This window comes from Corvus moneduloides, chromosome 20, assembly GCF_009650955.1.
Source record: "Corvus moneduloides isolate bCorMon1 chromosome 20, bCorMon1.pri, whole genome shotgun sequence".
NCBI classification, from domain to species: Eukaryota; Metazoa; Chordata; class Aves; order Passeriformes; family Corvidae; genus Corvus; species Corvus moneduloides.
The window spans coordinates 5,963,496-5,984,164 of record NC_045495.1 but is presented as its reverse complement, the minus strand read 5'-3'; the positions used below and the strand labels follow the sequence as shown (position 1 = coordinate 5,984,164).

Sequence of the window (20,669 nt, the reverse complement as noted above, 5' to 3'; positions counted from 1 at the left end):
AAAGCTTTAAATATTTAGTATATTAAGGATTGAATTGATTTTAGTTCTTCCCAGTGCTGTGTGAGAATTTGGTAGGACTTCTGTAATAAAATTCCAGACTAAGGGAAAGGACAGTAGATCTGTCCTGTCAGGAGGTGGGAAACCAGGAGAATTTATCCCAGCAGAGTTTGGGTTGTTTGGGGTGTTCTCAGCATAGCTGGGAGCAGTTCTGCTCTGTTGCCTTCATCCCTGTTTATGCTCCATCCTCCAATTATACATTTTCTTCGTGGTGAGAGTTTCATTTTGAAGATCAGTCCTGTGTGGAATGCTGGTGGTTTATTTATAAAAACGGGTCTAGCACTTGCCAAGCTCAACAAGGACTTGCTGGAGAAAAGAGAGATGCCAATGCAGGAGTGGCATGTGATCCTTACAGAGCTGAAATGCCACTCCTTTATAAAATAATAGCTAAACGTTTTCAGAGACACAAATAGTTTCCATGCCGGCCCTCTGCAGCCAGACCCACCTCACCCTGAGAAAAAATGCAACTTTAAGTTGCTCAAATACCATAAGTCCTAAAGAGAGATATGGGGGCAGTGACTGAGGCCAAACTCTCAAGTCTCCAGGGGTTTGAGGCCAGGGTCCAGCCAGTGCTGCTTTGGCTAATCTAGAACTGATAATTCCCATTTCCAGGGTAACAGAGCCCGTGTGACGATGTCCCAGTAGATGATGTTGCTAATGCTGCTGTAGCAGTTGCTTGTAATAAAACACAACTGTCAGAATGCACCCAAAACTGCTTAAAACTCCACTTTTCATACCGAGGTGATGATGTTTGCTGGAACTCAGGTACCACCCTGATCCTAGAAAGAGATGCATGGTTTTGGCTGTTAGCTGAGCAAATACCAGGGAGATTCAAACTGCTCCAACACATCGGTGTGTTTGTGGGAGGCCTCACCAGCTGGATGCAGCTTCTTGACCTCAATGACTTCCAGGAACTCCACACACAAAAGGTAAAGCCAAGGGAAGTCTGTGCAGACTTTGCATTTTCTCTTTAACACCCTTCTAAGTGTCTGTTCCTGGCTCTGTTTGAGACAGGACACGGGGCAAGACAGACTTTCTAACACATTTTAAGGACACAGGAAAGTCCCTTGACCTGTGAGAACTTGCTGTGCAGGAATGAAGTACCCAGAAAACAGTGTCTGAGCAGAAAAGCTTCACCATTGTGACAGCCCAAGGAACGTTAAGCTGCTCATGCCTTGGTAAAGAATTTGACTCTTGCAGGCTGGAGTTAGGAGGGAAAGCTGTGACAGTGCCCCTCTGATCTGATGCGAAGTCCTGGCTCTGGCCACCTTCCAGCAGCTGGATGAGGATTTTGGACATTTCCTGAGCACCCACTGAGCCATCCTGCTGCTGTGCAGCAGCAAACATCTCAAGAATGGCTGTTCTTGAGAGGGGGAAAGGGAACAACTTGAACCTGTTCTCAGTGCAGAGCATGAAAGGTTTTTAATGGTAGGTTCTCGTGCATCACCTCCATCTTGGGTAGGAACTGCCACACAGGAGTAATGGGCTTGCTATTTGCTTATCAGTTATGATAAACACTCAGAGCTGCTCTGAGAAAGCTCACGTCACAAGAGCTGTTTCATAATGTTGGTTTAGGAACTCTTGGATCTCACCTCAGACAGGGATCCGCTGGTGCTTCAGCTCTTCTCTCTGCAATGCTCAGCTGCTCTTGCTGTGCCCCTATGGACAAACCAGCCTCTCCCATTCCAGACTCCACACCTGTGGTCATGGCATTTAGATCTCTGTGGTGTTTACAGGTCAATATGCAAATGGTATTAAATTAGGAACACTCTGGATCTCCAAGCTGGGAGGTGTCTTAAGAACGAGTTTGGAAGTCAATCTCACTGAGTGCCCTGAGATCTTTTGAGTTAAACTCAAGGGAAAAGGGGTTTTCTCTAGAAACCCAAGGAATCAGGAATGATTAGGCAACCAGAGCTTGTATGGATCTATTTATCATGCTCTTTGTGAATGTTTTACTAAAATCTTTGTTGGTTCTCTGCCACAGGCTTGACTTGTCAGGTTTCAGCTTTGGGCTAGAAGTTATGAGGATTGAAACTTTTTTTTTTTCCCATTTCTGAGCTTTCACCTTATGCTGCAAAAGCCGGAAGTCTGTTCACCTTTCCATGAGATAGTATTTCTGTTCCTGATACTGCTCTGATTACAGCAGCTGGATAAACATCTTTATACTCCCAGCCAAAAGTCTGCAGAGAGCTGTGATTTGGCATCCCCAAGGCTGGGCTGAATTCTTCTCCAGCTGAATGCCAAAACCCCTGAGGACTAAGGCAGCAGCCCCGGGAAATGCCCGGTCGGAAAGCTGGCGGCTCCGGGGGCTGCAGGTGCCCTCCCAGTCGCTTCCCCACATTACAATGAGCAGAGGAGGGAGTTTCCTGCTCCTTCTGGAGCCCAGCCAGTCACTTTCTCATCATCCATATTCTTAAGTGGAAGAGCAGATGGATCAGTTGCTTCCTAGATACGACGCAAACACGGATGCGTTTGCAGACAGAGCTGCTCTTGTTTTGAAAGGAAGCGTGAGGCTGACCTGCGTGAGGAGCGGCCATCCCTTGGCTCTCCCTCCTCCCAGGGCCGAGTGAATACTCGGGAATTCTTTATAAATTCTTTATTCCAAGGGGAATCCTTCACACCATCCCTCTGTCTGTGCCAGCTGCCCACTGTGCTCTCCAGCAGTTCCTCAGTCAGTTCTTACTGGCCCAGCCACAAAACCTTTATTTCTCCCATGTTTTTTTAATTTGTAGCTCAGTGATTTCCCTATTTTTCCATGTTATGTGGATCCCTTTTTCTCTCTTTCAAATCCTGCTTCCCTTCCCTACATCCCTGTCCAGCTGTAAGGCAAAGTGCCACAGGATCCCTGCAGCTCTCTTCAAGCTGCACTCAACAGATGCTTCTGTAACTTCATGTTTTGGCATGATTAAGAAGTGGAGGAAGGAGCCTGGGAGCTTTAAAAGAGGTGTGGGGTTGAAGCTGGCGTGAAAACAAAAGCAGATACAAGTCACATCCTATTTTTTCCCCTTGAACCAAAGCAGAATCAAAACATCCTTTTGCTTTAGTCAAATTAAAACAAAATAGTCAAACAAAATACTGCTGTGAGTAAACAGAGCTGTTGACTTGTCACTGGAACCTGCAAGATCATCAGCTGCGTGTGAGCTGCAGGAGAGCTGTGACACTGACATGGGTGCAGTGTGTTTCCTTGGATGGCAAACGGCCCCTCCTTGCCCACGGGTCCCCACGGCCCGTGCCTGGGAGGGAAATTTAAGCATAAAGCGTGTAAACCACAACCCCGAGTGTGTGGTTATTATGTAAAGCTTGAGAAAACACTGGTCTAACGTGTAGATTTTGCCAGACCCCTGAAGAGGGGCTGCATTGCTGGCCCAGCCTTCTGTGTTGCTGAGCTCGTGGCAAGTGCTGGCCCACAAGGACCCCCGGCCTCCAAACCCTGCATCCGTGTGTGCTGGGCCGTGGATGAACACAGGTTTAGGAAAAGCTGGAATTGCTTTCTCCTCTTTTCCACAGCTTCAAACCGGGCAGAGCCACTGTCCCAGCTAGCGGGAGGAGCAGCCCGGAGAGACGCACCGGCAGCGGGATGCTCCCGGGGGACAGGGCATGCACGGGATCATTCTCCCGGTGGCGGCCCCTGGCTGGGTGACACGGGGGGGTTCCCAGAGCAGGGACAGCCCCCGCCGCTCGGTGCTGCTGGCGGAGCCCGGCCCTCGGCCGGGGCTGGGGCTGGGGCCGCCCCCGGGGCCGGGGCGGGGAGAGGCGGCTGGGGCGGCGGCGCCCGGCGCCGAGCGGAGCGGCGGGAGAGGAGCCGGGATGGCAGGACCGCTGCGGGCCGCCCTGGCGCTGGGGCTGCTGGCGGCCGCTCGGCCCGCACCGGCCGCGGGGCAGCGGCGGCAGGCAGAGGTAGGACCGGCACCGGCACCGGCACCGGCACCGGCGGGGCGGGAGCGCGTCCTGGGTGTGCGTCCCCCGCGTGTGCGCGTGTCCCCGTGCCCATAGGTGTGCCCGTGCCGCGGCTGTGCGTGTCCCTGGTGTGCTCATGTCCCCGTGCCCGTGCCCCGGCTGTGCGTGTCCCCACTGAGTCCATGCCATAGGTGTGCCCATGCTCTAGATGCGACTGTCCCTGGTGTGCCCATGCCATAGGTGTGCCCGTGTCCTGCCAGGTGTGCGCATGTCCCTGTGTGCCTGTGCTACAGGTGTGTCCATGCCCCGGGTGTCACTGTGTCCCTGGTGTGCCTGCACCGTAGGTACGAATGTGTCCCCAGCCTACATCCCCACCACAGGTGAGTGCCCATGGGCTCCTGATGCCTGTGCATCCACGTGTGTGCCCTGGGTACATGCAGAGTGTGGGGCTGTGCCATAGGGTTGTGTTGGAATGCCGGGGTGTGTGGCCACGTGTGCCGTGTGGAGCTGTGGCGGAGAATCACAGACTGGTTTGGGTTAGAGTGGACCTTAAAGCTCATCCCATTCCTGCCGTGGGCAGGGACACCTTCCACTATCCCAGGTTGCTCCAAGCCCCATCCAACCTGCCCCGGGGATGGGGCAGCCACAGCTTCTCAGGGTGAACTCTGCCAGGGCCTCCCCAACCTCCCAGGGAAGAATTCCTTCCCAATATCTAATCTAAGTCTGCCCTGCTTCAGCTTAAAGCCATTCCCCCTTGTCCTATCTCTCCTTGCCCTTGTCCAAAGTCCCTCTGTCTCTCCTGTAGCCCCTTTAGGCACTGGATGGGGCTCTGTGTGTCCCTGGAGCCTTCTCTCATCCAGGATGAACAACCTCAGCTCTCAGCCTTTGTCCAGGTGTCCCCACAGGTGATGTGCACCTGCAAGCCCACCCTGCCACACAGCTCCAAAGACAGAACTCATTTACGAGGAAACCTTTTAATCTCCCAACGTATCAGGAGGGGACAAAAGCCAGTCCTTCCCCTGCCTGCCTCTCCCCAGGGCTGTCCCTATCACCTCTGTTTGGATTTCTTCTGTTTGTCCTGCTGTCATTGTCACCCCGTGCCACCGTGCGTTCCTGTTTGTTTTGGGAGGGCAAGGTATGATTTGGCTGGTGAACAAAGGTTCGTGTTGGGGATTTTTTCTTGTTTAGGCCTCCATCCAGTGTACATTTGCACAGATGCTTAATTTTCAACCCCAGCCAGCAACTCCTGGTGAATTAATTGGGATTTTGAACACATGTTCTAGGAGGAAAAGGGCACAGGAATGCTCAGAGGCTTGTTTTGATGTGCAGGCTTCTTCTGCTGGGAGATGCTGCTTCAGAGAGGTCATTAATAGGTGTGCTTATCCCACTGTGCACAAACCTCAGCCCAGCCCCTCCTGCCACCTGGAGAAAATAAATCTGCAAAGATTTTAATGCTCAGAAATCAATAATTCAAAATTCACTTTAAAAGGAAACCAGCTGATTCGGAACAACTGGATTAAAAGGTCCAAGCTGCCTTTTCATCCCTCGCTGGTGACTTCTGAGTTCTTTTCCCCTGAAGCCTCAGAGCAGATCCCAGGATTGTGGCAAATCCCAGGTGAGGAGTGCTGGAAAAACGACTTTCCTGTCTCCCTGCCTCAGTTTCCCCAAGGGGATGTGCTGTGCTGGCCAGGGGCTTTGGGACGACACACACAATGGAAATGCAGAGACTGGGGCGTGGAACTTGTCTAAATAAACTGAGCAGTTAATTTTCTTTTAGGAGGAAGCTGAAATTCTCACATAACATCAAATAGTTCTGGTGACTTGTGGCTTTCAGAGCACTTCCAGGCTTTGCTTCTAAAGCTTTGTTTTAAAAATTCTTTTTAAAAAGCCTCAGTTAGCAACAATAGGTTGTGTAAACTTAGGTGCACAAGACTGCAAAAATGTCCAGTTGTGTGCTTTTCCTGGCTGGTGCCCATGCTTTCACTGCATCCGTATCAATTGCAGTTAAAAAAAAATTTAAAAAATAAGGAAAATTCGAAAATTTAATTTGAAACATCTGTATGTGAAATCGTCTTATCATCTACAGATAGGAGAGGGCTCGATGTGAGCGCAGTGTTTGGCAGAGCTGGTGTCTGGCTCAGACAGCAGCTGGGGGTATGGTAATGCCTGAGATTCCCAGATCCCGGGGGAATCGTGGAAAATACAGGGAGCATTGTGAGATCTCAGCCCGTGTTGGGAGTGAGGAGCACGGTGAGGTGCTGGTGGAGCCAAGGACAAAGGACAATGAAGTCCCTGCAGAGGTTTGTGTGAGAAGCTCCAGGTCTGCTGCGGTGGGAAGAAAATCTGGGGAAAAATTTGAGAAAAGCAGGGAATGGGAACAGAGGGCTGGACTAAGGGACTGAATAATTCTCATTTTGGATTTTTCTTCCAATTTTTGCCCCTGTCCTGCCCTCCTCCTTCCCACCTTGCAGTGTCTTAGGCACTCTAACTATTCTCCCCCTTATCAAACCAGGGTCTCACATTGAGGGCTCTGGGCTGTGTTTGTGCTGGGAAGTGCTCCAGTGCCCGGCTGAGCTGCTTTAGGGAGCAGCTGGGACGCAGGATGCTGAGCACAGCTGGATGGAGGGAGGGTCCCGGGTACCACGCACACACGGCGGGGCTCGGAGATCAGCTGGGGCACAGAGCACCCCACATTTTCCTTCTGAAATAAGGCGAAGAAATTCTCCTTCCTGTGAAAAAAGTCCTACTGTTCAGCACGGCGATGGAAGGAGAGGGGGAGAGGAGCAGGAATTACCCCCGTGAGGCACCGCCGGGCTCTGCAGCATCCATGAGATCGCGTCTCGGAGCCGCTGCCGCCGGCGCGGATGTGGCGAGTGGCTCCGAGTCACCCGGCAATCCCCCGGTGTGATTTACAGCCCCGTGAGTCACCGCAGCACCAACAGCCCGCCTTTCTTCCTGCTTCTCCCCAAAACAATCCCCGCTTCTTAGGGCAAATATCGCCCGCCGGGCCAGGGGCCGCGGCCGCCCGCAGCGGGGACCGTCGCCTTCCCCCGGCTCCCTCCCCGGTGGAGGGCAAGGCTCGTTTCCTTTCTCTCCTTAGACACGAAAACACAACCAGTCTGCGTGACCGAACTGGTTTGTCAGCCGCTCTGGTATTCGCAGGGGAAGGTTTGACCAAGCCCAGTGGTTTTGCCTGTTTTCCCCAAGTGCTTTGGGTCGCGTTGAGGAGTTTTGGTGCTGCAGCCCATCGGGGTGTGGGGTTTTTGGGGTGCCGGGGCAAAGCTGCCAGCTGGTTCCTAGTGAGTTATCACAGAATCTTGGAATGGTTTGGGTTGGAAGGGACCTTAAAACCCATCTCATTCAACCCCCTGCCACGGGCAGGGGCAACTTCCCCTGGACCAGGTTGCTGCAAGCCACATCCAAATGGTTGGTGAAACCAGGAGGGGTTTTAGTTAGGCCCGGCTTGCTGCTTCTCAGCTTCAAAAGATCGAGTGTGAAAATAAAAGGAGTTTAGAAGACCCCAACTCTGCTTCTTCAGTGGCAAGTGGATTACTTGCTGCTAAAGCAGATTTTTAGGAGTGGTAGGTGGGGGAAGAGATTCCTTCAGGACTGGGTTAGATACAGCAGGGGAACATCACAGCGGCCTGGGGCTTTAACCACCCTCCATCAGCAGTGCAGAGAATCAGCTGAGGTTTCGCTGCCTTTCCAGCAGGAGGACAGCCAGGCTCTGTGCTCGCTAATGCCCCTTCTCATGTGTCTCCCTGTGTCTGTAGATAGAATGTTTATAGAGATACCTGTACACACACACAAACAAAAGCGGCGCGAGGCTTCTGCCTGAGGCTTTGCAGGGATGAGCGGAAGCAAATGAGCGTTTTTAATTGCTGTGACATCTTCTGGAGGCAGCTCGCAGGCAGCAGCCAGCCGGTGGGCAGGAGCAGCCCCTGCTCCTCCTGTGACCACGCCAAAACACGCCCTGGGGCCAGCTCTCCTTGTGTCTGTGTGGAGGAAACTGAGGATGAAAAGCAGGAGCCACTGTGTCAGTCTTGGTGGTGAGATGATGTGGGATGAGCCTAGGGCTGCTGGAACCAGGGTTTAGGATCTACCTGGGTTGTCTTATGATTTAAAACAAAAGACTTTGAAGGTGCAGTTTGTGGTGGCATCCTCTGTAACCACGACAAAAAGCACTGCCCACCCTTCGGCAGGATGGGATCGCTTCCCTGTGCTGCCGGGGGATGGAGGGGACAGATGGGGTTTGTACCCGGCAGAGCAGAGGGACCACGGTCAGCAGGAGCCCAGTGTGAGGCTTCTCCAGTACTTAGCGGGTGGAGAGGAGCCAGAACTGGAGTGTCTGGAGGGGAGAGCCGGCAGGACCGGAGCCTGCTGTCTCGGCACTCTCGTTATCCCGGTTTCCAGGCAGGGAGAGTTAATTGTATTTGCCGCTGGCTGTCTTCCACCCGGGATGTCTGTGGTCGAGGGCAAGGTGTTTCCTTGGCTTTAGCCAAAGCAGGGATGATTTCCAGGGTTGTAACAGGCTCCACATCAGAACCATGAGGTGGCAAGAGCCCCTCTGTCTCCCCCACACTGTCCTCCTGCTGTCCCTGCTGCAGCCCCAGAGGCTTCTCTACCCCAGCACGGGCTCCCAGGCAGCCAGATCTGTCCTCCGCTCCCTCCCTCATGCACAGGGGGAGCTGGGCATATTTCATATTAATGTTTCTCTTGGTTTCCTGCTGTTTTTCTTTTCCCATTGTATGGAAAAGAGCATTTCCCCGTCTGGGGCAGGAGGGAGAGGGTTTTCCCAGCGTGGCCAGGCTTTGCACTGCAGCCTCTGGAGAGGTTTCATGGGCTGGTGCCAGAGCCTGGTTGGGCTCCAGGGGGGTTGTGCAGCACTGGGGGAGCCTTGAGCACTGGTTTGGGCACAGGACCCTGTGGCATGGGGCTCTTGGGTTCCCCTGGACTCCAAAAACTCCCTGGATTTGTATGCTCTGAGCTCTGATAAATACCTGACGGAGTGGGGGATCAGCACATCCCTCTCCTACAGCTCTGTGTTCCCAGGACCACCATCACCCTTAGCTGACCGTAGCTGTGTCTAGAAAATACAATAAAATTTCTCCTGATGGTTTTGCAGCCAGAGTGGGTGCCTGTGCGTGAGAACCTCGATGTGGCACAGGCCAGAAACCACAGGGAAAATGCTGCTTTGCTGGGACTTGCAAAGCTGCAGGAATGATAAAGCCAGTGGCCTCCGTGCCTTCTGGTGCTGCTCAAGAGCAGCAGATGGAACAGGGGTTGCTTTTTTCACAGTGCACCTTGACGTGTCCAGATGGAATTTTAAGCCTTAATGAGATCATGGTGAGGAAAAACCATTTTCATGCTTTAAGGACGGGGTTGTGTTGGGTTACAGGCAAGGAAACAGCTTCAGGTTGTGCTGAGTGAATGTAAAATTGTGTTAGAAAAGGTTCAGACCGTGGTGTGAGACCCAGGACTTTCCATTCAGGTGTTCTGAGCTCACATTTATCTGCAGTGATGTCACCACTGGGATCTTCACCCCGCACCCTTCCATGTAACTGGTGATTTCGTACTTTGGGAGAACTTTATACAAATACAACTGCAGAGAAAGAGGGCCAGATTCCTTCTCTCCAGCCTGCTCTCAGAGGGCTCCAAGCCACCCATCCCCAGTATGCTCCTCCATCCTTGCATGCTCATCCTGAGTTGCTGCTGGATTTTGCCTCCTGGTACCCACCTAAAGGTGGGGTTATCCCGGTGTGGCTGGGGGACAGCAAGTCCAGGCTGGATGGTCTATCCCTGGGCATCCCTGTGCCTTCTCCTGACAAACAAGCCAATGCTCTCCCTGCCAGTGCAGCACTTGCCTGATTTATCCTGACTCGCTGGACCAGTGTGAGGTGTCTGGGTGACTCTGGCCACGCTCGGGCTCTTGCTGCTGCAGCCTAGTGCTGCTGGAACGAGCTACTGGTGCCTGCAGCTGAGACAGGCAGCTTTGGTGGGAAAAACAGCCAAGTTCTTTGTGTGGAGCTGGGTGCAGAGCGTGTCCAGGCAGGAATCTGTGTTGGTCCTCAGCCGGAGTGGGATGCTCCAGGTAGAAGGGGTGTAAAGGAGGAGATGAAATCGGAGGAGATGAGGTCTGCAGAGCACACGTGGATGGGCCTGCCCTGCCCGCGGGGAGGTGGCAGCGCGGGGCTGACGTGTTTGGGATGACGGGAAGGTGATTGTTGATGGCAAGCAGAAGGTTTGGGCAGGAGGAGGAGAGATAGAGGCCCTGGCACACCTCGGGACTGCCACATCCACAAACCATTCCTGCTCCTTGCCAGGTGGCAAGGCCCAGGAGCGGCTGCTTCCTGCTCTGCGGGGACATTAAGGGGAACTGGGTCACCCACAGCCAGGAGCAGCGCTGAGTGGAGGTCAGCACTCCAACCCCCTCCTTTTCCCGGCCCCGAGACGAGCACGGAGGGAAACAGCTTTAAAAACACCCGGTTCCCCAGAGGGCATCAGCCGCGCTATCTGGGTCAGCCCGTGGCATTCCCGGCGCTCAGCCCACCTCTCCTTAGGGATGCGGGGAAAGGAAGCCGCCGCTTTCACTTTTTAATTCTGATTTTTATCCATTGCTGTAACCGCGGCTCTGCTGCACTAACAGGATGCTGGGCAGCTTGTTTGTCTCCCGCAGACATCACTGGCGGCGGGGCAGGCGGGCGTGGAGCATTCCTGTGACCCGGGCTATTAACTCCTCCAAAAGCTGCGGAGCAGCCCGAGCCGTTTATTTTCTTTAACATTCGATTTAAGTGCTGGAGCAAGTTCAGAGAGAGACAATCTCCGTCCATGTCAATGGCCGATAAGAAGAAGAATGGTTTGGCAAAGCAAATTGCCCCCGGAGCGTCCCCACTTTGCAGCAGCACATCCTGCGTGGGAATGGGGCGAGGCTGCAGCCTGACCCCATCTCACCCCGCCCTACAGACGGCCACAGCACTCTGGGCTTTGTTTGAATCGCTGTGTTGAGCCGGGGCGATTAGAGCTGTGGGTTTGGTCGCCTCTGGCTGCGGATGACACGGCAGCAGCGTGTTTTGGTCTCTCGGCAGCAGCGTTTCCTCCTACCCCTCCATCGTGTCGTGGCCAAACACCCCAAGAGCCATCAAAAATAGTGGGGAGGAGACACACAGGAACCTGTCCGGGCACGGGAGGTGCTGCTGCTTGAGGTGCAGAGCTCTCAGGAAGAAACTAAGTGGGCATTTTGGGTTTGCGGCACTGTTTGCCATCGCATCTCCTTTTTCCCCCTTTCCAAATCCAACGCGTGCTCTGAGCTGCACCTTTCCCATTTTTTTCTTGCAGCTCTTCCTGGAGAAATACGGCTACTTTAGCGAGCAGGGGGCCGGCACGCACAGCCCCGCCGAGTTCACCGAGGCGCTGAGGTAGGAGCCTTTTATTCAACACTGCAGGCAAAACTCAGCAGCTCCGGCTGCAGGGGTGCTGCCAGCACTCCGAGGGGATTTTTGCAGCCAGAGGGGTCTTTCCACAGCTGCAGGCTCTCTCTCTCACGGTCTGATGCTAAAGCACAGCCAGTCCTTTTTGGAACGGCGGGTCCGTGCCCGGCTCCCGCAGCTGGATGCCGGCTGCTGGCACGCGGCTCTCGCTGTTTTATTTGCCTTTTATGGCCCGGTGCTAGCCTTGCAATAAAATCTGCGCAGAGGCCGAGCTTGGGGACGGCTGGGAGATGTCAGGGGGGGCAAATCGCCAGCGCCTGCCTGGACTTCTCCTAGGGACATCACCTCAGCTCTGAGAGCATCCCAGGCCTGACCTCGCGCAAAGCTAAATGCAAAATTAAAGGCAAAGTCACATAACTGGGGTTAAAAACTGGAAAAAGCGTTTTTAGGCTCCCTTATTTACTTCTGCCCTGCTAGGAGGTGAGTTACAGGTCAGCTGTGGCTGCAGAGCCAAATCCTTCTTGCTTTACCGACTGGTTGAAGTTCTGATGCTGGAGTGTGAAGCTTGTGGGGTGAAAATCCTGCCTCAAGCCAAACCCCCGGCACAAACATAACCAAACCCCTCCACGGGGGGGTCTGGATGTGGGTGCTGATATCTCCCTTCCTTTCCCAGGGATTTCCAGCGGGTGACCCACCTCCCGCTCAGCGGGGTGCTGGATGCCCCCACCCTCCATCAGATGGCTCTGCCGAGGTGCGGCACCGACGACGGGAAGAGCCGCGCTGCCGGGGCACGCCGGGCATTGCCCGCCCGGCGCCGCAGGCGCACGGCACAGCACGGTGAGCACGGGCACCGAGGGTCCCGGTGGGGTTTGGTGTCTGGGGTGCTTGTCTCTCCCGTCCGGGACTCGTGGGGAAGCTGCTGTCCAGGCCAGGACACATTTGTGGGTTATTTTTAGTCCTCTTTATTTTTAGTTGTTCTGTGTGGCTTGATGTCAGCAGTGGTTAGAGATGCGACTCCCACTCGTGGGGGAATTCGGCTCTCTGGGGTGGCTTTACTGGGACATCTCCCAGGGAGCGCTAAAGTCGCCATGGCCCCACACGCAGCTGTGCTGGCATGATCTGGAGGGCAGCAGCTGGCACACAGTGAAGTTATCTCCAGGTTTTGCTGAGCTTTGGGACTTCTAATGCGTATTAGGGACACATAGCAACCACAAAACCTGCCAGCACTTGGCTGCCTGACCCAAGAGTCATTTCACCCATGTTAAGGGGTTTAACTCTGCTCCAAGCATCCTTCTGTGCTCCTGTGTGTCCAGGACTGGGCCTCTTGTCCCCTGTGAGCTCCCTTTGGGCTTGCAGATGAGTAACTGGATTCCTAGAGAGCAGGAGGGCCGGGACCAGCTGTGCTTAGGACATGGGAAAGATGAAGGCGAGATTAAGAAAAGGCCCTGTGCCGTGTCAGGCTGTCTGTGCATCTGGCAGGGCTGGTGATGGACGGCCCCAGGAGGGCCCTGTCATCCCCCTCCAGCCTCTGGATTTCCTTCCGAAGCCCCAACATGCAGCCTGTCCCTTGCAGGAGCCATCCTGTGCCTAGGACAGGCGGGCAGTGAGGCAGAGCAGGAAGGAAGGAAGGACAGGACATACAGCAGGAGATGGGCAAACAGAAGTAACCAGTGCCCTGCAGCTCATGGGGTTCATTTTTGGGGATCACAATCCATAGATGGGTGGCAAGAGACGCCCAATGGCTAGAGGAAAGGGCAGGAAAGGGCTCTGTGTGGTACTGGGTGTTTCTCTGATGCCACAGGCAGCGGGGATGGGAGCAGCACCACATCGGTACCTGCAGGCTGGACAGGACACAGGGGTGCCTGCAGGGCTGCTGGCACCGGCCAGGAAGGCTGGAGGCTTTGTCTGTTTATCCTGCTTGGAGCAGGAAACCCTGGCAGCTGAGCCAACAAAGTGCTTTGTTATCCACCCTTCTCCCAGCGGGATCTTCCCTGGGCAGCCTCTGTGTCCGTCATCCCGCTGGCTTGGGGCACACTCAGAGCCAGCACGGGGCAAAAGCCAAGCCCTCCTCTTCCCAAGAGCCAGCCACACTTGGCTAAGCCAGCCTTGCCCGTCCTTCTTTGGTGGTAGATGCTCTGCCCCTGTGAAGGGAAGGATGGGATGCCAGGGCTTTGTTTTAGGGCTGCAGCCATCCAGGCAAGTTTTAGCTTTTGCTGTGCAGAGTGGAAGCTCATCTGTGTCCCTTTGGAGCTGGAAGACAAGCAGTGAGAACTGGTTCTGTCCCCAGGAGTGTGACCAGTTAGTCCAGAGTCTCCCCAGCCACAGACTGCTCAGAAGTGGGGGGAAGGAGGCAGAGCTGGGGTGGGAGGTCTGCCAGGTTTGCTGGGAGGCTCGGCTCAGAGCCAGAGCAGCGAGCCCCAGCGTGCTGCCAGCTCAGTTCCCCCTGTTTTCCTGCACATCTGGAGCAGAGGCAGATGCTGGAGGTCTGTCACCACTCCCACGCCTCAGCACCGGCTCTGGCACCCACATCCCCCTAGGGCCCCATGGCTTTTTTCCTGCTCCCAGATGCCCCCGGATAAATGCAATCCCAGGGCTCTGGGGTCCCACAGCTGCCAAGGGGTGCTGGAGGAGGAGGTGGAGGAGGTGGAGGAGGAGGAGGGGGCTGTGATGCTGCTCAGTGACTGTGTGAACTCTCATCTTTGTACTCCTGTGTTGTAGGAGGATTGGGAGCTTAGGGGGAGTCACAAGGCTTGTCCCCTTCATCCTTGTCCCCATCTGTCCTGGTGGTATCCAGGCTCTGTCTCCCCTGAAAGCTTTTAAGAAAGCCTTAGGCACTAAGGTGTGGTGGCCCCAAGGTGCTGCTGAGAGCCCTTCCCACTCCTTTGCCTTTGTCCCACCTTTTCAGAGGTGGCTTTGATTCCTCTCCCTGAAATCCAGCCCTCGGACTGCATCTTCTGGACTTGAAGCTGGCATCAGGCAGGAGATCTTCCATCACAGATCCATGCTGGATTTGGCTCTGGAGAGGATGGCGAGCCAAGGGTGGAGTTCAAACTGAGTGTCCCAGCTTGTCTCCTCAGAGAGGTTTCAGGGTTTGGTTGCAACTCCAGCCCTGGGTGGGCTCTAGTGGTGTGGCAGAAGGATTTAATCATGGTGCTGCAGCTGCTGGTGGCACACCTGCCTTGACTTCCAGCTTTGGCTTGGGAAAACCACAACATTTCCAGGAAGTTTCCCTCCACTCAGGCAGCCCCTGGGTGGAAGGACAAGTCCAAGTGGCCATTGGCACGCTGAGCTTGCCCTGTTGCAGGTGGGCGGTGGTACAAGCGGCACCTGACGTACCGCGTGGTGAACTGGCCGTCCTACCTGCCCCAGCACGAGGTGCGCCTGGCCGTGAGAGCCGCCTTCGAGCTCTGGAGCAACGTGTCCTCCCTGGTGTTCTGGGAGGCGCGGGATGGCCCAGCTGACATCCGCCTGACCTTCTTCCACGGCGACCACAACGATGGACTCAACAACGCCTTCGATGGGCCAGGTGCTGGTCTCTTCCCCCTCGTAAGCTTCTCTTTTACAACGTGGGCTGCTCCCCGGCAGGGAGGAGGGCTGGGCTTGTGATGGGCTGGGCTGGGGGTGATGGAGGCTCTGCTGTCCCTCTAGCCCAGTTTGCATCAGTTTGCTGTCTGATTTGGGGTCCCCCCTCCCAGCTCTGCCAGCAAGGCGGCTGAGATGTTCCTTACAGGCCTTCAAGGAGCCCTCCCCATTTGACAACACCCTTTAAACGTGGGCTCCTCCAAAAACACCTAAAACTGCACAATTGGGCAAACCAGAGCTGCTTGTGCCTGCTGCTCCACGGTCCCTGATGGTTCTCGTGTCCCCAGGAGGTGCCCTGGCTCATGCCTTCTTCCCCCGGCGAGGAGAAGCCCACTTTGACAGCGCCGAGCGCTGGTCCCTGCACAGCGGCAAAGGGCGCAACCTCTTCATCGTGGTGGCCCACGAGGTCGGGCACACGCTGGGGCTGGAGCACTCGCCTGTCAAGAGCGCCCTGATGTCTCCCTACTACAAGAAGCTCAGCAAGGATTTTGTCCTCAGCTGGGATGACATCTTGGCCATCCAGAACTTGTATGGTGAGCCTGGCTTCCCTGAGCAGCCCTTGGTTCCTCCAGGGCTGTTCCTTGGGATGGAGAGCGAGCAGTAGGGATGGGAGCAGGTCCCTGAAAGGGGACAGGACTACAATCACATGGGCCCCATCCCTGTGTGGCTGGGGAGGAAAATGAAGGAGAGGTGGGACAGGTACCAGGTTCTCCAGGACAGGGAAAGTTGGATTTGCTGCCCACTTGTCTGCTGGTGCATGTTTTTTGGGATACCATGGGATTTTTGCCACCATCATACAGAGTGGGATAGGAACCAGACAGTAGGACAAGCAGTGTTTGGAGTTTTGGGATGGTTCCCCAGCCCTGTCTTTTGGGAAAAGTTGTTTCTCTGCTCCTTCTCCGGACTCATCACCCCTTGCCCCATCCCAGGGAAGCCCTCCAAGGGCTTGGCTATCCAGCTCCCAGGAAAGGTCTTCACTCACTTCCAGGACTGGAACACGGACTTTTATGACAGGGACCGACAGCAGAGGAGCCTCAGCACCTATTACTGCCACTCCTTCTTCGACGCCATAACCGCCGGTGGGTGTTGGCCAGTGTGACCCTCTCCCAAAACGTGCACCCCTACCCCTTGTCCCAGTGCTGCTGCAGCTCCCAGTGGTGGGAAAGGTGGGTGTGACTGGCCCACAGCTCCTGGCACTGATGCCCAGTGGAGCAGTGCACCTTGAGGGCACAGCGATGTGTCAGGAGCAGGGAAAACATCCTAAAACTCAGGCCATGGCAAGGATTAATCACTGCAGGAGCTCAGCTGTGCAAGATAAGCCTTGAGCCGTGGTCACCTTTATCCTGTCAGGGCTGGAGTGGAGGCAATGAATTATGGCAGCTGAGGGGGTGGCTGGAAAGGCAGGAGGAAGCATCCAAACCCTGAGCATCCCCAAAGCACTGCGGGGCTGCACAGGGAGGAGAGGGGAGCTGGGCAGCAGTGGATGAATAAAATTTCTCACCTCAACACCCTCCCTCTGCCTCACAGATGGGGATCACAACCTCTACATCTTCAAGGGCAGCCACTACTGGGTGGTGTCAGCGAGTGGCAACGCCAGTGACCCGCGGCCGCTGCAGCCGCGCTGGCCCGGCCTCCCCGCCGGCATCGACGCCTGCGCCTGGTCCCAGCTCAGCGGAAAGTTCTACTTCTTCAAAGGTGGGCGAGGCCTGGGCAGGGGATGCCCCGAGGGGCTGCCACTGCTCCTCTCTGTGGGGTAGTTGTCTGGGTCTGACTGGAGCAGCTTCTCCTGTTTGGTCCCCTCCCAGCGCAGAGTTGGGGCACTGCTGTGTCCTGGGTGTGCAAAACCCTGGGCTCGGTGCCTGTCATGGATGAACCACATGGCCCTGGCAGCCACATCACCCCCTCGTGCCTCAGTTTTCCCGTCAGGAGGGCAGCACTCACTGTCAAAGCAAACCCAGGTGCAGTGGCGGGTCTTGGGGAGAAAATGCCCCCCAAAACACGAAGTGTTTTGGAAAAAAACAAAAGTGTGGGGGGGTTTCCTGGATCCCTGTGTTTTGCCTGGAGGCTGAGCTGTCCTGGGAGCTGGGATTCCATCCATGAGCTGCCCCAGAAGCTGGGATTCCATCCATGAGCTGCCCCAGGAGCTGGGATTCCATCCATGAGCTGCCCAGCAGCCAGATGGGGAGAGGAAGGTCAAACCAGGCAGCCTGGCTGCCAGGGTCAGGCCCAGCTTTTAATGGGAAGCAGTCGCTGGCTGTTCAGAAAAGGGGCTTTGTTACTGCAGCTGGGTGAGAGCCAAAGCCCCTCTGCCTCCCCGGCCCTCGCCGCTCCCTCCGTCCCTCCCCAGGGCTGTGCCTTGTGAGCAGAAAGGGGCTTTTGTCTGCCCTGTTGTGGGGACAGGGCGCTGTGGGGACGGCCAAGCCACTGGTCCCCATTGCAATTCCTGCTGCAGCGCTGGTCTTGGATGTCCCAGGCTGGGTTGGATCTGTTTCCGTCTGTCCCATTTGCCATGCAGGATCAGGGGGAGGTTTGCCAGAAGCAGCATGGGGGTAGCCTTGCTCTGTCCCCGGTGGTCCCTTTCCATGCCTTCAAGCTCCTGAGCTACCATGCCTCAGTTTCCCCCCAGCCTGGTCCTTGGGGCAGCCCTGCAGTGGTTCTGGCTGGGTCACCAGTGGGATGGATGTCACTGACACATCACAAGGCTGGTCCTGTGGCCGAGTCTGTCCACATCTCCTGGAGCTGGTCCTGCCACGGACCCCACAGGGGCGTGCTCTGAGCCCTCCCTGTTCCCCCCCCCAGGCGGCCGCTGCTGGTGCTACGCAGGCTCCAAGCTGGAGGCAGGATTTCCCCGAAAATGCAGCGCCCTCGGGCTCCCTCGGCACCCGGACACCGCGCTCTACTTCCAGCAGCTCCGGCGCCTTGTCCTCTTCAAGGGCCCCAAGTACTTCGTGGTGAGCGAGGAGCCCCTGGGCGTGGAGCCCTACTACCCCCGCAGCCTGCGGGACTGGGCAGGGCTGCCCCCGGGCACGGCCGGGGCCGTCCCCCACCGCCACGGCTCCGTCTACTTCTTTCGGGATGACCAGTACTGGGAATTTGACCAGGCTAAGCTGCAAGTGGTGGCCACTGGCAAATGGGCCACGCAGCTCGCCTGGATGGGCTGCTGGGACGCCAACAATGAGCAGGTCCTTTTCTGAGCACGGCCTAACAGGATGGAAAGGGGGTCTGGACCCCACATCGCTCGCTGCTGCCTGGGTCCCTCTTTATGTGACTCTGGATTCCTGTCTGAGGATGGTTAGGCAGGGACTGGCTGCCCACAGATGGCTGGAGCTGTGGGGTGGTGGAGCAGTGCCCCAGCAGAGCTTGGGAGCAGCTGGGACAGGTCCCCCACAGCCAGGTGGGCTGGAGGTTTGGGACACGATATTTTTTTGAAAAGGCCACAGAAAAAAAGGTATCAGCTGTGGAGACTATGAACACACCCGTTTCTGGCAACTTCCAGGATATTGTTACACATTTTTTTCAAAGCAGGACTGGGGTTTGTTGATGCTTTTTGATATCTTTGTTGATGCTTGTATCTGTCATTTCCCCTCGATCAGGCGGAGAATTGTCTCGCTGCTGCTTGCTTTGGGGTTTGGATGGTTTTAAACAACAGACTGAGAATGTTTCATGCTTAAAACTAAAAGACAAGAGACACTTGGACAAACATTTGGGTCCATGTGGAGCTTTGCCCCTGCTGTTTGTTCAGACCCCAGGGTATGGAGGATTGGGGATGCTTTGCTGGGCTGTGCTCACATCCCAGTGCTCTGCTGAGGCACTGGCTGGAGACATCACCAGAGTGGGATTTTGGGGCTGAAAGCAGAGGGATTTGGTGTAGGAGCCTCTTTGGGGTGGAGAGAAAGGGGAGGCTCAGCTGAGCTGCTGGCCATGTCACCGTGCAGCTCACAGGCAGCAGGAGCACCGGCTTTCTGATGGGTTTGGGGTGCCTGGGTGGGTTCTCAGTGTCTGATAAGGGTTGTGCTCACCTGGCAGCGCTCCTTGTGTGCAGAGGAAGTGTCTGTGCTCTGCTGTCTCTGAAAGAGTCAGGATCAGCATATTTCAGAGTCCCTGGGCCCCACCTGGATGAAAGGGGGTGACAAATAACTGGGGGAGGAGGAGAAGAGGAGAGGGCGAGCAGGACAGAGGGACATGTCCATGCATGCAGGCTCACAGGGGCAGTGTGGCTGCATATTCCTCATTCCTTTCCCAAGGCAGACTCCCCACCTGGAAACGCCACTGGCTCCTGGGCACAGTCACCAGTGGTGTCTGCAAAGAGCCATCGTGTCCCAGGGCTGGAATTCCGTGGCATTGGTGCCAAGCAAGGCAGGGCTCAGCTTTATTAAATGATTTCTTGAAACCATTTCTTCAGTGGTTCTCCCGGGGCTCAGGGCCCAGCACTGCTTTGGTCCTGCTGTGCTGTGCCAGGGTGCTGTGCCACCTCAGGGTGCCCTCCTGATGCCAGCAGCTCCAAGGATTCCTCTTTCACTCACCTTTGCCCATTCTAGATCCTCCCTGCAGAGCAGGGCTTGCCCTAAGCAGGGTGCCAGGGCTGCTACTTCCCGAGGGCTCTGGGTGCTGCCAGGTGCTGGCTGAGCTGTGGGTTTGGTGGGATGAGGATCCAGAACTCTGCCTGTTCTCCGTAACACCTGTGAGTGAGCCCTTCGTGTGCAGACACAGACACGGGGTCTTCATCTGCCTAAAATCTCAGGGGATTTCCCACATTTCCAAAGAAATGGGCATTTTGGTTGGAATTGAATAACAGTAATGTGACGTTGCCTGCAGGGAATCCCGAGGGCTTGGAGACCTGACAGTAAATAAAACCAACCTCTGGATATGTGGCATTGGGGTTTGTACTTGTTTTCATGTCACACTTTGGGTTTGGGGTTTTTTTTTAAAGCAAATCTCCAGTTTCCTGACAGGGCTGTGTTTAAGATGCCTGAGGGTGTTTGGGGTTGGAGTGGGGATTGCTGAATTTGGCCTCAGCTTTCGTGCTTGCAGGATCAAAGAGGGGAGATGGATCCCACTGAAAACTCACTGATGGTAATGAACACATGGAAATTCTCTTTTGTACTTCATCCCCAAAATACTGAGGATTTTTCAGTGCTTTGGGATGTGTTAAAAGGTTTTTTCCCCAGGCTGAATTCATTCATTATCCCTTTTGCTGTCCCCTTAGGAGAAAGCCAGGCATCCCATCTGCTGTGGATGGGAGGCTGAGGATGGGACAACCTCAAATCCTCTCCTGCTTTTGGGTTTTCCTCTTCCTCCCTGGCTTGCTGCCGTGTGTTTCCTATGGCTGTGTCCTGTGGGATGCCTTGGGGCCCTGTGATGCTGCCAGGGCTGGGGCTGAGCTCAGCATTTCTGGCAGAGATGGGCTCACTCTGCTGTGTCACCTGTACCCCATCAGTTTGGGGGGCCTGGGGGAGGTGAACTCACACCCTGAGCCATTCAATCCACGCCACTGGGTGCCCTGGATGGAAATCCAGCTTCTCAAGGGTCCTTTTCTCCTGCTGGGTTCCCTGGCTGGGAATGCCAGGCGCAGACTCCTCCGGCCTGCCACACATTCCCCAGACAGAATAGCTGGGATTCTTGCATTCCCTCCCCCAAAATGACCCCGGCTGGACAGTGATCTGCAGTGACATCGGCAGCTGGCTCCAGGGAGAAGATGGACCCCCC

General features: G+C 55.4%; 1 protein-coding gene across 3 annotated transcripts; it reads left to right on the top strand.

Moving 5' to 3' along the window:
- Positions 1 to 3,849: 3,849 nt before the first annotated feature.
- On the top strand, positions 3,850 to 19,837 carry MMP28 (matrix metallopeptidase 28). Of its 3 annotated transcripts, none has more exons than XM_032130240.1 (8): positions 3,850 to 3,954; positions 11,290 to 11,369; positions 12,055 to 12,218; positions 14,686 to 14,907; positions 15,251 to 15,496; positions 15,893 to 16,042; positions 16,491 to 16,658; positions 17,763 to 19,837. In XM_032130240.1, the coding sequence occupies exons 1-8, from the start codon at positions 3,865 to 3,867 to the stop codon at positions 18,155 to 18,157; spliced, it is 1,515 nt and encodes a 504-aa protein (XP_031986131.1). In that variant the 5' UTR covers positions 3,850 to 3,864; the 3' UTR covers positions 18,158 to 19,837. The 3 variants fall into 3 exon arrangements, with proteins under 3 accessions (XP_031986131.1, XP_031986132.1, XP_031986134.1); XM_032130241.1 differs by lacking the exon at positions 3,850 to 3,954 and adding an exon at positions 10,721 to 11,156; XM_032130243.1 differs by lacking the exon at positions 3,850 to 3,954 and adding an exon at positions 10,721 to 11,182.
- The last annotated feature ends 832 nt before the right edge of the window (positions 19,838 to 20,669 follow it).

Coding starts and splice junctions, on each gene's coding strand:
- MMP28 (XM_032130240.1), top strand. CDS start 3,865: ATGGCAGGACCGCTGCGGGCCGCCCTGGCGCTGGGGCTGCTGGCGGCC. Junction 3,955..11,289: donor GGCAGCGGCGGCAGGCAGAG/GTAGGACCGGCA, acceptor TTTTTCTTGCAG/CTCTTCCTGGAGAAATACGG. Junction 12,219..14,685: donor CAGGCGCACGGCACAGCACG/GTGAGCACGGGC, acceptor GCCCTGTTGCAG/GTGGGCGGTGGTACAAGCGG.